Source organism: Oryza glaberrima, chromosome 10 (genome assembly GCF_000147395.1).
Source record: "Oryza glaberrima chromosome 10, OglaRS2, whole genome shotgun sequence".
Classification (NCBI taxonomy): Eukaryota; Viridiplantae; Streptophyta; class Magnoliopsida; order Poales; family Poaceae; genus Oryza; species Oryza glaberrima.
Genome location: NC_068335.1, coordinates 21,654,717 through 21,666,979, shown reverse-complemented (window position 1 = coordinate 21,666,979; position 12,263 = coordinate 21,654,717). Strand labels below are relative to the sequence as shown.

Sequence of the window (12,263 nt, the reverse complement as noted above, 5' to 3'; positions counted from 1 at the left end):
TTTAGATATGCTCTTTGCTAGTCGGTTGGGCTGGGCTGGACCGATTTTGTGTTGGGCTGCTGCCTGAACGGGAGATTTAGGCACGTTCATTTCTGATTGTGCACGCTTCCCAAGTTTTAAAATGACGTGTTTCGTGTAAATTTTTTCTATACGATTTTTTTCTTGACATACTTTTATACTCCCTCCGTTTCAAATTATAGGGTGCCCTCTTTTTAATGAAATTTAAATTCGGTAAAATTTTGACTAATAATCATACTATAATCATATCTATGCATTATGCATGTTATATCGCTAAATTTATGTTTTAAAGTACTTTCATGTGATGTTAGTTTTATATTTGTCGGGAACATAGCATGAAATAAATTAATGATGAAAATATAAATATAGGCCTTATTATTTGAAATGAATGAAGTAATAAACATCGTAAATAGGAACCGGGCTACCTCATGGTTTGAGGGAGTAATAAACAGCGTAACATTCAGCACCACCGGGAAGACAGTAAGGTTTGCGAGATTCCTATCGCGCGCAGACGCGCCGGCTAGCTAAGTCGCGAGCGTTTTCGGCCCATATACTCGCGCGCGGCCCACTAGCTACAACCTCCTTTTTCTTTTTTTCCGCAACGAAGTGTGCAGGACTCGGATTTTTTTTTTCCTGCGCAGTACTTGAAGAAAAAATCCTATACGTAATTAGTTATCGATAATTATGGTATATTAAGCTAATCTTTCTTTTTTTTCTCAGCACAAAAGAATTGAAAATCTACAACTTTCAATGTAAATTTTGAAAACTGAAAGTGTCAATTAGGCCTAGAGGGGGGTGAATAGGCTAATTCAAAAATTCAATTAAAAGCGGAAGCAGTAATTTTCGGATATATCCGAAAATTTTTAGAGTCAGCATAAACAGCAAAGTAAATCCTAGATCTAGTTGCCTACAACAAGAATATGCTAGCACAAACAGCAACTAGACCTATAGCGGCTCAAACAAGCAAAGCTAGTGGAGAGGGAGGAAGTAAAGTCACCAAAGATAAAGCTCACGAGGTTGTTCCCGAAGTTCGAATCCTTGAGGGGATTATACTCTCCGTTGAGGAGCTCACTAAGAGCCGGGTCTTAGCTAACCCTTTCCTCAAAAGGTTGCACTAAGCACTCCTCCTTCCACTAAGGGTATCTCTTCCCTTTCGGAGGTGAGATCCGACCTTCACAAACTTCTCCCGGCCAACCACAAGTAGATCGGTGGCTCGGGAGCGACACCTAGCCGCCTAGGAGTTCTCAACCTCCAAGAGTAACAAATGAAGCAAAGAACTCCCGGAGATGATGAAAGTGCTCACAAATCTTCACGAAGTCAACAACAAGCACTCCCACAAACTCGAATCCACAACTCTCACACACACACCAAATCCAAATCGAACACGGGTGAGAGGGGAAACAAGAAAACAAGGCTCAAAAGTGCTAGAGAGAGAGAGAGAGCAAGCCAAGGGCACAATGATTGGAATGGAACCAGCAGCCCTCACAAGTGAGGGGAGGGGGCTATTTATAGCCACAGCCCAGATTCTGCCCGTTATGCACAATAATTGAGATTTTCGGATATTCCGAAAGATTTTCGGACATGTCCGAAAATTCCAGCTCAGCACCAACAGCAAAGTCAACGAAGGATTTTTCGAACATTCCGAAAACTTTTCGGACAAGTCCGAAAATTTCCAGTACCAACAACATCGTTCTGGATGTTCTCGGAAAAGTCCGAAAATATACAGAAGCGAAATTGACTCTACTGATGATTTTCGGAAAATCCGAAAATCATTTTCGGGCGAGTCCGAAAATATACAGAACCACTTTTGCCTTCGCAGTCTTTTTCGGAAAGTCCGAAAATCACTTTCGGATATATACGAAAATTTCTAGAAGCGAAAATCTGGTTATGTGTGTTTTCGGAAAGTCCGAAAATGAGTTTCGGAAAACTCAAAAAAAATCCAGAACACACCAAACTGAGGAGAAACACTTTTTAAAAATAGATTTTGAGCACTTTGATCACTCCTCGTATGTCAATGCATCATCCCTCTTAATAGTGCGGCTTTCCTATTAACTCAAGGAAACGAAAACGTACAAAATACCATTTGCTCATTTGCCGCATCACATCACATCAACGTATTCAGCGGGATATGCATTACGCTAACTCATTGAGGACATAACAACCTTCACATTTGCTTAAATAAAAATACTACTCCTCTCTAATCGCATTGTAATTAATCACCAAAATCATTAGGGGCCTAGATGCACTTTCAAAAACTTTCATCTCAAATTTAAAAAAATTCAACCCGAATTTGAAAACTTTCGACCTAAATTTTAAAAACTTTTAACTCGAATATTCAAATCTTTTGACTGGAATTTCAAAAACTTTCAACTCGAATTTAAAACTTTCAACTTAGATTTGAAAACTTTCAACTCGAATTTAAAACTTTCAACTCAGATTTGAAAACTTTCGAGTCAAATTATAAAACTTTCAACTTAAAATTTAAAAACTTTCAACTCAAATTTGAAAACTTACAAATCAAAATTAAAAACTTTCAGTTATATATTTGTAAAGAGGTATGCGAAAGATTGAAAAAAGATCGAAAAAGAAACGGCGAAAAAGAAAAACACGCCCGGAGACACCAAAATCGGAAAAAAAGTGCAAAAAGAAAAAAAAAAGATAAGGGAGGGCTGGGGTGAGGCAGCTGACGTGCGCGCCAGCAATTTAGTTGGCGCGTATGCGCGCAGTAGCCACCCCCCTAAGTTTGAGGGTCAAAGTCTTTACAGTTTGTTCAGATCAGTTAGATGTATTGCATAGTCATTAGTTGTGTAATTGTTCTTTTCCAGAAAGTGGTCTATATATTTGCGTAGCTGTCCTTGGCCCATTTGCACATAGGTCTCGCCTTCTATGAGACCTGGAGCCCTATTGTTTCGCTCATGCCTATATATGTTTATAAGCTAAATTTTGTGGCTTTCTCATCGTAATTTATTTGACAGTGCGCAACGGAGACGGCGAGACCCTCTCCCATTTTTCCCTTTTTCAAAGCCTCCCTCCGTTCCCACCTCCGCATCCCGTGAAGAGTAGCAAAATTACTCGCTGTTTCCAGCGCATGCACTCCCTCCCACCTCCTATTTTCTGTTTTCCATGTTGGTTGTCCATGTGATTGTTGCAAATCAGCACCTTAGTAGAAAAGGAAAAAGTCAGGATACTTTACCAATTGCTTGGCTTGTTTGTTAACTCGAGGGAAAGGGATTGGTAGTTTACACGAGGAAATTAATGATAAGATTAAGATGAGAATTTGATTTTTAATCCCAATACCTTGTTTGGTAGAGGTGATGGAAATTGATAGGGAGTTTAGTTGGAGATTAGGTCATTAATAAAAACGGATGGCTGAGATTTGCTTAGAAAAAGTAAAGGAGGAATTCCCTCCTAATTACCTGCCTCTACCTAAGTATTGAAAAGGAGGGAGTTCCTTTCTCAATTCCTCATCCCCATCCCACCAAAATTCCATCAAAATTGTTTCATTCCATTATCTAAAAAATCCCACCAAAATTCACATGTCTCCCAACCAAACAAAACACTTAATAACCTCATCCCTCCAAACTCTCAATCCCTTCTAAAAACTCCCTCCAACCAAACAAGCCGTGAGGGATTTGATCTCAGTGATGGAGCATGCATGTCGCTGGCCCATGATGCCGCACGACAGGAGGAGGCAGACAACCAGCCGCATGTACGCATGAAGCATGCTCAGCGCTAGCTCGAAGTTTCATCTTCGCATAACACGCATCAGAGAATGATTGTGCCATCTGGACCAATCAGCAGCTGGCAGAACCGCCAGCATTAGAAGTATTGATTGATCGATCGACGATCGATCCGGGAAAAATATCAGCAGCACTGGCTGCAGGCACTGAGTTGTACTTCAGTATATTGGCAGAGGCAGATCAGGGAGAAATTTCAGGATACATTTGGTGATCACTGTTAGGAATTGGATGGGCTGCCAAGGGCGCCCACTTCTACAGCTCTCCCAAACCTCCAAGGAGAAATTACACAGGCAATAGCAGTAGCCCATCCAAAACTATCGAACAGATTCATTTTGACACGCTTCTTTCGTACCTTGGGATGAAAAACACCTAGGGGTCTTCCACAAGGTGGTGGGCTAGATGACCTGGATTCAAAACCTCACCCATTCTAATTATTTGATATTAGTTCCTTCCCTAATATTTGTGTTTTTTTTCATATCTTGGGATGGATCAATAAATAAACTCAAAATGCATTATTTCCCGGGTAAATTGTAAAACAACTTTAGCCGGTACCTCAATTAACAGATAAATTAATGATACAACACGCAAAACAGACACAGTCAGTATCAGATCCCGGCAATTGCACTATTTTTAGGTGATAATAATAATAGTTTCTACATGGCAGTCTTGGCAGAGGCACACCAAGACAATTCGATCTAATATCTGTCCTCCAAGAAAACAGAAACTAGCACTACTACTATATATTTACAAGCTCGCTACCAAGTCAGTCATTCAAGCTGTTTTGCTGACGCTTCAGATCTTCACCTCCCGAACGTCACTCTGTCCAAAGGGGGTGCCACAACCTGGGCATTTGCGGTGGCGGATCTCAAGGTTCCTCTGGATACATGGCGAGCAGAATAAGTGGAAGCATTTGGTGATCACGACCTGCCAAAAAAAAAAGAAGAAGAAGAAAAAAGAGAGAAAGGAACAGAAATGCCATCAGCGGCGGTAACAGAATTGGCTGTCGCATGTAAGAGTATAACAAAGAAACGTGAATTTGTGATGGGTGTAAATAATAATTAAATCCCAGATATCTACATCTAGGTTCAGAGACAAATCGACATAATCCAGAATAAGTTGATTCAGTGGCCCAATGGCCCATCACCTCTTTCGGCCGGTCGAAGCACACCCCACACTTGAGAATAGCCTTGCATTCTTTTATTTCATCTTGGAGCTTCTGTATAGTAGTCTCTTCAGTTTCTGAGGTTAGCTCACTGACTTCGTTTTTCACCTCTTCGTATTCTTCCTCAAGCTTTCTCCTCTCATTTCTGAATTAACCAAAAAAAATGTAATGAACACATGATGGTGATGGCAGCATAGCATGACCAATCCTGGAGTTCAGAGCAGCCTAACCTCTCACGCTCTAGCTCCATTTTTAGCTCAGCTATTTTTTTCTGATTTATCTCATATTCTTTCTCAGCAGATCCAGTAGCGGACCGAAGCCACTTGAGCTCCTTCTCTGCATCTGATACCTCCAGCATAGTCCTTTCAAGGCTAATTGCAAGATGCCTATTCTCTGAAGAAGATTTCATAGCTTGTGCTACATAGGTCTTCATCTGTAACAGTTAATAGTATAAGATGCAAGTAATCCGATACATCTTCAATTTATTTCTTGTAAATCAACACTTGTTTTAACAATATCTCCAAGGGCCTTACGCAGAAAGAACGACTTTAGGCATAAATAAAAGGCTACCTGCTCTTCACCACTGGTGATTTTTAGTTTAGATGACTCCAGTGAACTGTTGACATGCTGAAGTTGCTTCTGTAGCATATTCTTTTCAGCAAGAAGGGAACCATAGGCTTGCTTCATCTTTACACTATCTGATACTAGCTGTTAGATGAGAACCATGTTAGGACAGGAACCAACTTGTGATTGGGGAAAAAAGAGCAGATTAGCTTTGGTTCTAGAATCTAGAACAGTCTATAAATCCCTGCACCTACTAGCCGTGTAAGGTGCTACAGACTACCAGGAACTCTACAAAGGCAAGCAACAAGATTGATGGATATCTAAATACCTTTATGTTAAAATCATCTCTATCAGCAACCTGTTGAAGAAGGTGCTGATTTTGGGTTTGCATGTCTTCATATGCTTGACCAATTGTCTGCAATGACAATATCATATGCTTTTATTTCACACACAAAAAGGACTGCTGATAAGAAGAGAAAACCGCGCCTACCTCAATTTCAGAAATATGGCCATCTACTTCAGCTTCTTTAATTCTTATTGACTCCTTGAGTTTCATAACATCTCTGGTAAAACAGAATGCGTGTGATGAAAAGGATTCAATGCAGGAAACTAATTGAAGATTGTTGAGCTATATCAAATTATAACTACTCATTTCAATATAGTTGTCCACATACTCTATGCTCACAGAACAAGAGAGACAAAAGATCAAAGTAATGTTTAGGGATCTTTTTTGTTTTGGGAGTTGGTGTGCGCTTGTGTGGTGGGGAATATGGGGGCTAGAATTGAGAGCTAGTCAACTACAATTTTCATCCAGGACAGTTTAGAGCCCCCAAGCCAGCACATATTATTTTGTACTCCCTTCATCCCAGAAAAAAAGCAACGTTCATAATCTGGACAGAGGCTATGTCCAGATTCATGTATAGAAGTTCCCCCAGTTTCTAGAGTCTGATTAACCCCTTGTTAAATAGGGTACTTGGTATGGATAGCAGGGTTAGAGAATACAACTACACTATAAATTCCCTCAATGGAGAATTATTTTGAAAAGGCAAGTCCCAATAAACTGGAGAACAATTTGGCACGGAGGGGTTGAGAAAACAAAATTTTCACCAATACTAACCTTTCCGATGCATCCACTTTGGCCCTTAAGTCTTCCAGTTCTACTTCAGCAATTGAAAGCCTTTGTTGGCATGCAGTTTCCGCTTCATTTGCTGCTTTTACTCGAAGTTCAAGATTATGCTCTTCTAAACATTTTCTCAAATATTCAGCTTGCTTGCGAGCTCGGTTTTCTGATTCTTCAATCTCTGAAATTGCCCTAGTGCACAACAGAGTATGGTAAGAAACAAACTGGAAGGATCTACCATATGTAATATGCATGTCAAATAGATGAAAGCAGAAAATTTCCTAACAAGATATGTTTTTACCTATACTATCTTAGAACCATATCTGTTTTTTTGAACATGCTTAAATATTAAATGAATAGGTCGCATGATTCAGTTGCGTGAGTGTCTGTTTATCCTTTTCTTTTCGTATTCTTTTTGGGTCTGATGTGGTTGTGCATCTAGACCGAGTGTACTGAAATTTCGTTTCCCAATCTTAATGCAATTATACACGAGTCTTTTGTGTATTACTGATAAAGAATTTTTAAGAATAGATGATGAGGGTTCACCACTTTTGAGAACAATACAACCCATAACAATCATAAATCAGCAGAAAAGGTACTAGCAAACAAATTATACCTCGACTCAGAACATTCTTTACCGAGCATATCCACTATAAATTGTAACTCCTGCTTTTCCTGGTCCAGTGTCTCAATCTGTTGAAATTATATGGAGAAAAATGAATGACAGAACTAGAAGCCCTGTTAATTGCATTTTTGTTCCAAAACATCTTTTACCCACAAATGATGCTCAGATTTATGCACACTGTGAATGACAATTAAATTTTCAATTATTTAACAGTAATAGCAGTTAAGGGCCTGTTTGGGAATGCTCGAACTCATGGATTTCTGCAGAATATGGAGTTTGTAGGCTAAAATAAAGTGGCTAATCTAATTTTAGGCTAAAATTTGAACAATAATTTTAGGACCTAGGATACCCAATTCCAAGAATTATAAGCTCTCATGTATCAGGCTATCCACCAGTTAATAGAGAGGTCTGCCTTCATTTCTGAATGATGAAACCTAAATATCATTATATGTTGGCTGACCATTCGATTGTTGCAAATCAGTGCCCTAGAAGAAAAGGTGAAGATCAGGATACTTTACCAATGCTTTGAGGGATTTGATCTCGGTGACTTGTGTGTTGTATCTATCAGATATCTCCTTTTGTTCATCAATCTGAAAACTCCAGACACTTCAATCAGATGTTTTAATTGTATTAGAGGTTCAGATAGCTATTATCACAAGAAGAACGCAACACATGGAGGCCTAATCAGGTAAAGACTACTGAAAAAACAATGTATTTGAACATTAAACACCAAGTCCACAACTATGCATAAGAGCATCCACACACACACATACCCCCCCCCCCCCCCCCAAAAAAAAAAAAAAAAACAAAAAAAAAACAAAACAAAACAAAACAAAAAACAAAGTTTTGCCATGAATATTTACAGAATCAATATCATGAAGTAAATGAATTCAAAGGGACCTAAAATCATTTATGCATGACCATGCTAGCACCTGGTGACAAGAAGGTACCCTGGAGCATTAAGTTCATTCTGATTGTGTAAAATGATCATCAACCTTGAAGAGAAAAATGGAACAAGTATGTATGCCAGTTTTAGTGTGAAAAATACTGTTTTGAATATAGCCATGGACAGTTCTGTGGAGACCATCAGAGTGAATATAAATGCACTTGTTCCTTGAATTTAAATGGTGAATTTATGGAAAAATGTCCCATGAGCTGAAACGGGGGAATGCAACATAATGAATCGATGGCAACTGAACAAGTGCATGAAATTGCAAGGAAGAGATATAAATGATGTTTTTAGAAGGTAGAACAAAATTTACAGAAGCCTAAGAAAATTCCAAACCACCGTAATAGATGCAGATTGGAGACCATCACAGAAAACAGAAAGATATGGTTACCCAAATCAAAGAAATACCTTCTTAGCTAGCAAAGTTCTTAAATAGTCAGCTTCCTCACGTAGTGCAAGTGCTTCAGAAGCCGCATCCTTGGATCTATTCATTTGATTGTCCAACAATTCCATCTCTTTGGAGAGTGATGCAGCCATAACATGAATCTCGTCCTTGAAGTCTTTTTTCCCTATACAGTGGAATTAAGAAAAACTTATGTTACGCTCTTCACGAAGAGATGAGCCATCCCCAGCTAGCAAGCTATAAATGTGATCAGGTCCACTCTACCTGAATCTTGCAAGGCTTCCTCAGCCTTGATCTCAAGATCATTCTTTTCAGCCATAAGTTTCTGGATTTCATGTTCCAGGTCCTCAATTTTGGCCTTGTAAGTGGTAATGGATTGTTGAACAGCGTCCACTGATTCTGCCTTTGCAAGCATTTCTTCTTCCTTTTGCATGAGCTGGTCCTTTTCATTCTAACTCGGGGGGGCAGGGGTTTGATCAAACAACAATACCATTGTAAAACAGCACAACTGAGGAAAAGCAGCATACCTGTAGCACTTCAACTAACCCCCTGTATCGCTCTATCTCAGCATTCAGATGGTGTAACTGGTCACTGAGAATCGTATATGGTTTTGATGTAACAATATAGTTCTCATCTTTTAATTGATCCTGCACACATAGCAAAGAAGCGCAAATTAAAAAGAAATAAGAAAGCGAACTCAAATCAGAAAAATTAAAAAGGTATGAACCTGAATATCTTCCAACTGCTTGGATAGTATCAGATTATCCTCTTGAGTCTCATGGAGTTCAAATAGGCGGTTTGCAGCAAGAGTCTGATCTCCATAGGAGAAATTAGCAGGAAAAGAAAGAAAAAAAAAACAACAATAAGATAAGAAGTGAGAAAATAACACTCTTCAGCCTTCAAAGCATCCATGAAAACTTGAAAAGAAAATAATAATAATAATAATAATGTCTTATCACAGTACCTTAGCCTCCTCAACAGCATCTTTCAGATCTCGCCAGCCCATACCCTTGTCTGAAGATTTATCAGTTGAAACACTACCGTTCACACCGTTAGGAGCAGATGTGTTCATCAGTGAGCCTCCACCCGTTTGCAACTGGAGAACAGCCAACTTTCGACGGCTTTCCTCAAGCTCTGCCATGCTTTCCTCTAGCTCACCTAAAATACAACATATGAATGTGCATTACAGGTTGTTTTGGTGTGCAAGAGTAATCCAATCCAAAATGCAAAGTCAAGGTATGTGCCAAAATACAACTTTATCCAATCAAGCTATTTTAAAAAATGGTGTTTTTAAATTTAGTAGAACTGATTTACATTTAGTACATGAGACAACAGCCAAAAACTGTGAATAGATCAACATAAATGCAATGCAGCAAAATTTTAAACAAACCAACACAAATGGGGGAAGAAGTGGCATTCTTTAACACCTGAAAGACACTTTACTTCATGTAGTTCTCTTGATTGATTGTTTTTGAAAGCCTCAATCTCATCCAGATACTTTTCGTGCTTCCTGTTGATGATAGACACAGCTTGACGTAAATTGTCAACCACTTCTTTCAAGTAATCATTATGGTTTTCAAGGGCCACAATAACGTCTGAAGGAAATAAATTTATTTGATTAAATAATACAGTTGCAATGTTAGACCACAAAAAAAAAAAGAAGGGCACAAATATTGCTTTCATCTTTACCTTCACTGGAGTTCTGTCCATTTAAAGCTAATGATAAAGATTCACTTCTAGCCTGCTGTACAGCAAAAGCCTCTTGCAGGGACTTCATCAGAGTAACTGTTGTTGAATAGCGCAAGGCAAGAGCTTCCTCAACTAATTTTGACAGGCTACTGTCATCATTATTTCTGAAATTCCTGGAATTCAAGAGCCTGAAGAGAAATATCTCCTCAGAAGGACATGACTCAAGAGATTCTGCGGAATAGAGAAAGAATAGTCAATGACAGTACTGAAAGAAAAACAAACCTCAGAGAGCAAAGTAAAACAAGTAGCCAAGTAGCCAACCTTCTGACATCTCTTCATGATCAAGCGCTTGCAAACCGTTTAAATCCCCACCAGCTCGAACCCCAAGCAGCACTAAATCATCAATCAGCTATAATTCACAGAAGTGCATCAGAAACATATTGAACTGGAAAAAAAATGCATCGAATAGAATTTACATCAGTATGAAAGACAGATGAATGAACCTGATTCCACATTTTATTCAAACAAATCAATGTATTGTCGTAAGAACATTGCTCATCCCTCAGCTCCTTGAACTTGCCTTCCAATGCACGCATTTTGGACTTCTGTGCCTCCAATTGCTGCACCAGCTTCTGGTTCTCATACTGAAGAGCTGCGGCATCCATCTGTTATTCTACTTGGATGTTATATGATGATGAATGATATCTTGCAATTAACTTACTACATAGTAAACTCCACAAGAAAAACGAAAACAACATAACAAGGTGTGGCAGACTTCTGCCTCCTCCCATAACACACATAGCCAACAGATGATGTCAGGCAGTAGTACTTGGGACATTTTGGGTGAACAAACAAACTGTTATTACTTGAATTAAGAGGTTTAAGGCTATCAAATTAAGGAGGAGGAGATCTAGAAGAGAAGCTAGTAGGGTTCACGAACGCAAGCAAGTTCCAGCCAGGTCCCGGTGGGGTGGGAGAGAGAGATGAATCAGAAAGAGGACGCACCAGGATCCCCTCCCCTCCGCTGCTCGCCGGATGGAGATCGCCGCCCGGCCCTCCCCTGCTCGTCTTGGCGGCGGCGCAACGAGCGGAGCGGAGGAGACGACGAGAACGAGACGGGAGATTTTTCTTTTTCTTTTACGCGACTCAAGGTGGAAGACGAGTGCGCCACAGATAGGTGGGCCGCTTTGTAGGGAGCGAGAGATGGGCCTTTTGGCCACTTTGCCATGGGCCTGAAAAATAGTGCTCCTACTACAGCCCACCTGATCTGGCCCGTAGGCGAACGATGAAGGTGACATCACTCGTGGACGGCGGCATAGCAACCTGGAGGCTGGGGGTCGAAGTTTAATTCTCCGACCCCATGTTTTCTCGATTTTTTGTTTTTGTTACGCTGTCTGGATCGACAGAAAAAAAAATGTTGTTATAAAGATTCTTATTTAGACATTTTTGTTTCTGTTACAATGCTTGGATCGACAGGAAAAAAAACATGTTGTTATAAAGATTCTTATTTAGACAATTTTATTTTGCTGTGACCTATTGATTGCAGATCGTGAGGTGCAAAAAATGACAGTTTTGGGCCTCAAAACCTGTCGACAGCCCAATAGCTAGTTCCTATTTGAAAGGGAAAAAAATTACTTTGACTCCCTCAACTATCGCCCGAGTATAATTCATATCCTCCAACCACAAAACTAGGTATATCGACTTCTCCGACTATCAAAACAGGTGCAAACAATATCCCTCGGTGTTTTTGGAGGTGGTTTTGGCTGACGTCAGCCAAAACCACCGAGGGACCTCATCTGCACTGGTTTTGAGAGTTGAGGAACCTATTGTATCTAGTTTTCCGGTTGAAGGACGAAAATCGGATTCGTAGATAAGTTAAGGGACCTCAGATGAACTTATTCCTATTTATTTCGCTCTCAGCTAAAAGCTTACTGGGCCATAAAAGTAGTACTAGTCAGCAGCCCAGCACAACTCTAACAGTAACAGTATCGAG

The 12,263-nt window shown here is 39.7% G+C and overlaps 1 protein-coding gene across 1 annotated transcript; it reads right to left on the bottom strand.

The window, feature by feature from the left end:
* Positions 1-4,307: 4,307 nt before the first annotated feature.
* LOC127752744 (E3 ubiquitin-protein ligase BRE1-like 2) lies at positions 4,308-11,393 on the bottom strand. Its single transcript, XM_052278149.1, has 19 exons — positions 11,276-11,393; positions 10,774-10,935; positions 10,592-10,679; positions 10,271-10,501; positions 10,009-10,176; positions 9,546-9,739; positions 9,309-9,392; positions 9,109-9,228; positions 8,846-9,032; positions 8,587-8,747; positions 7,748-7,819; positions 7,221-7,297; positions 6,602-6,796; positions 5,975-6,047; positions 5,813-5,899; positions 5,491-5,628; positions 5,151-5,353; positions 4,903-5,065; positions 4,308-4,682 (listed from the first exon to the last, which is right to left on the bottom strand). The coding sequence occupies exons 2-19, from the start codon at positions 10,933-10,935 to the stop codon at positions 4,551-4,553; spliced, it is 2,535 nt and encodes an 844-aa protein (XP_052134109.1). The 5' UTR covers positions 11,276-11,393; the 3' UTR covers positions 4,308-4,550.
* Between the last annotated feature and the right edge of the window lie 870 nt (positions 11,394-12,263).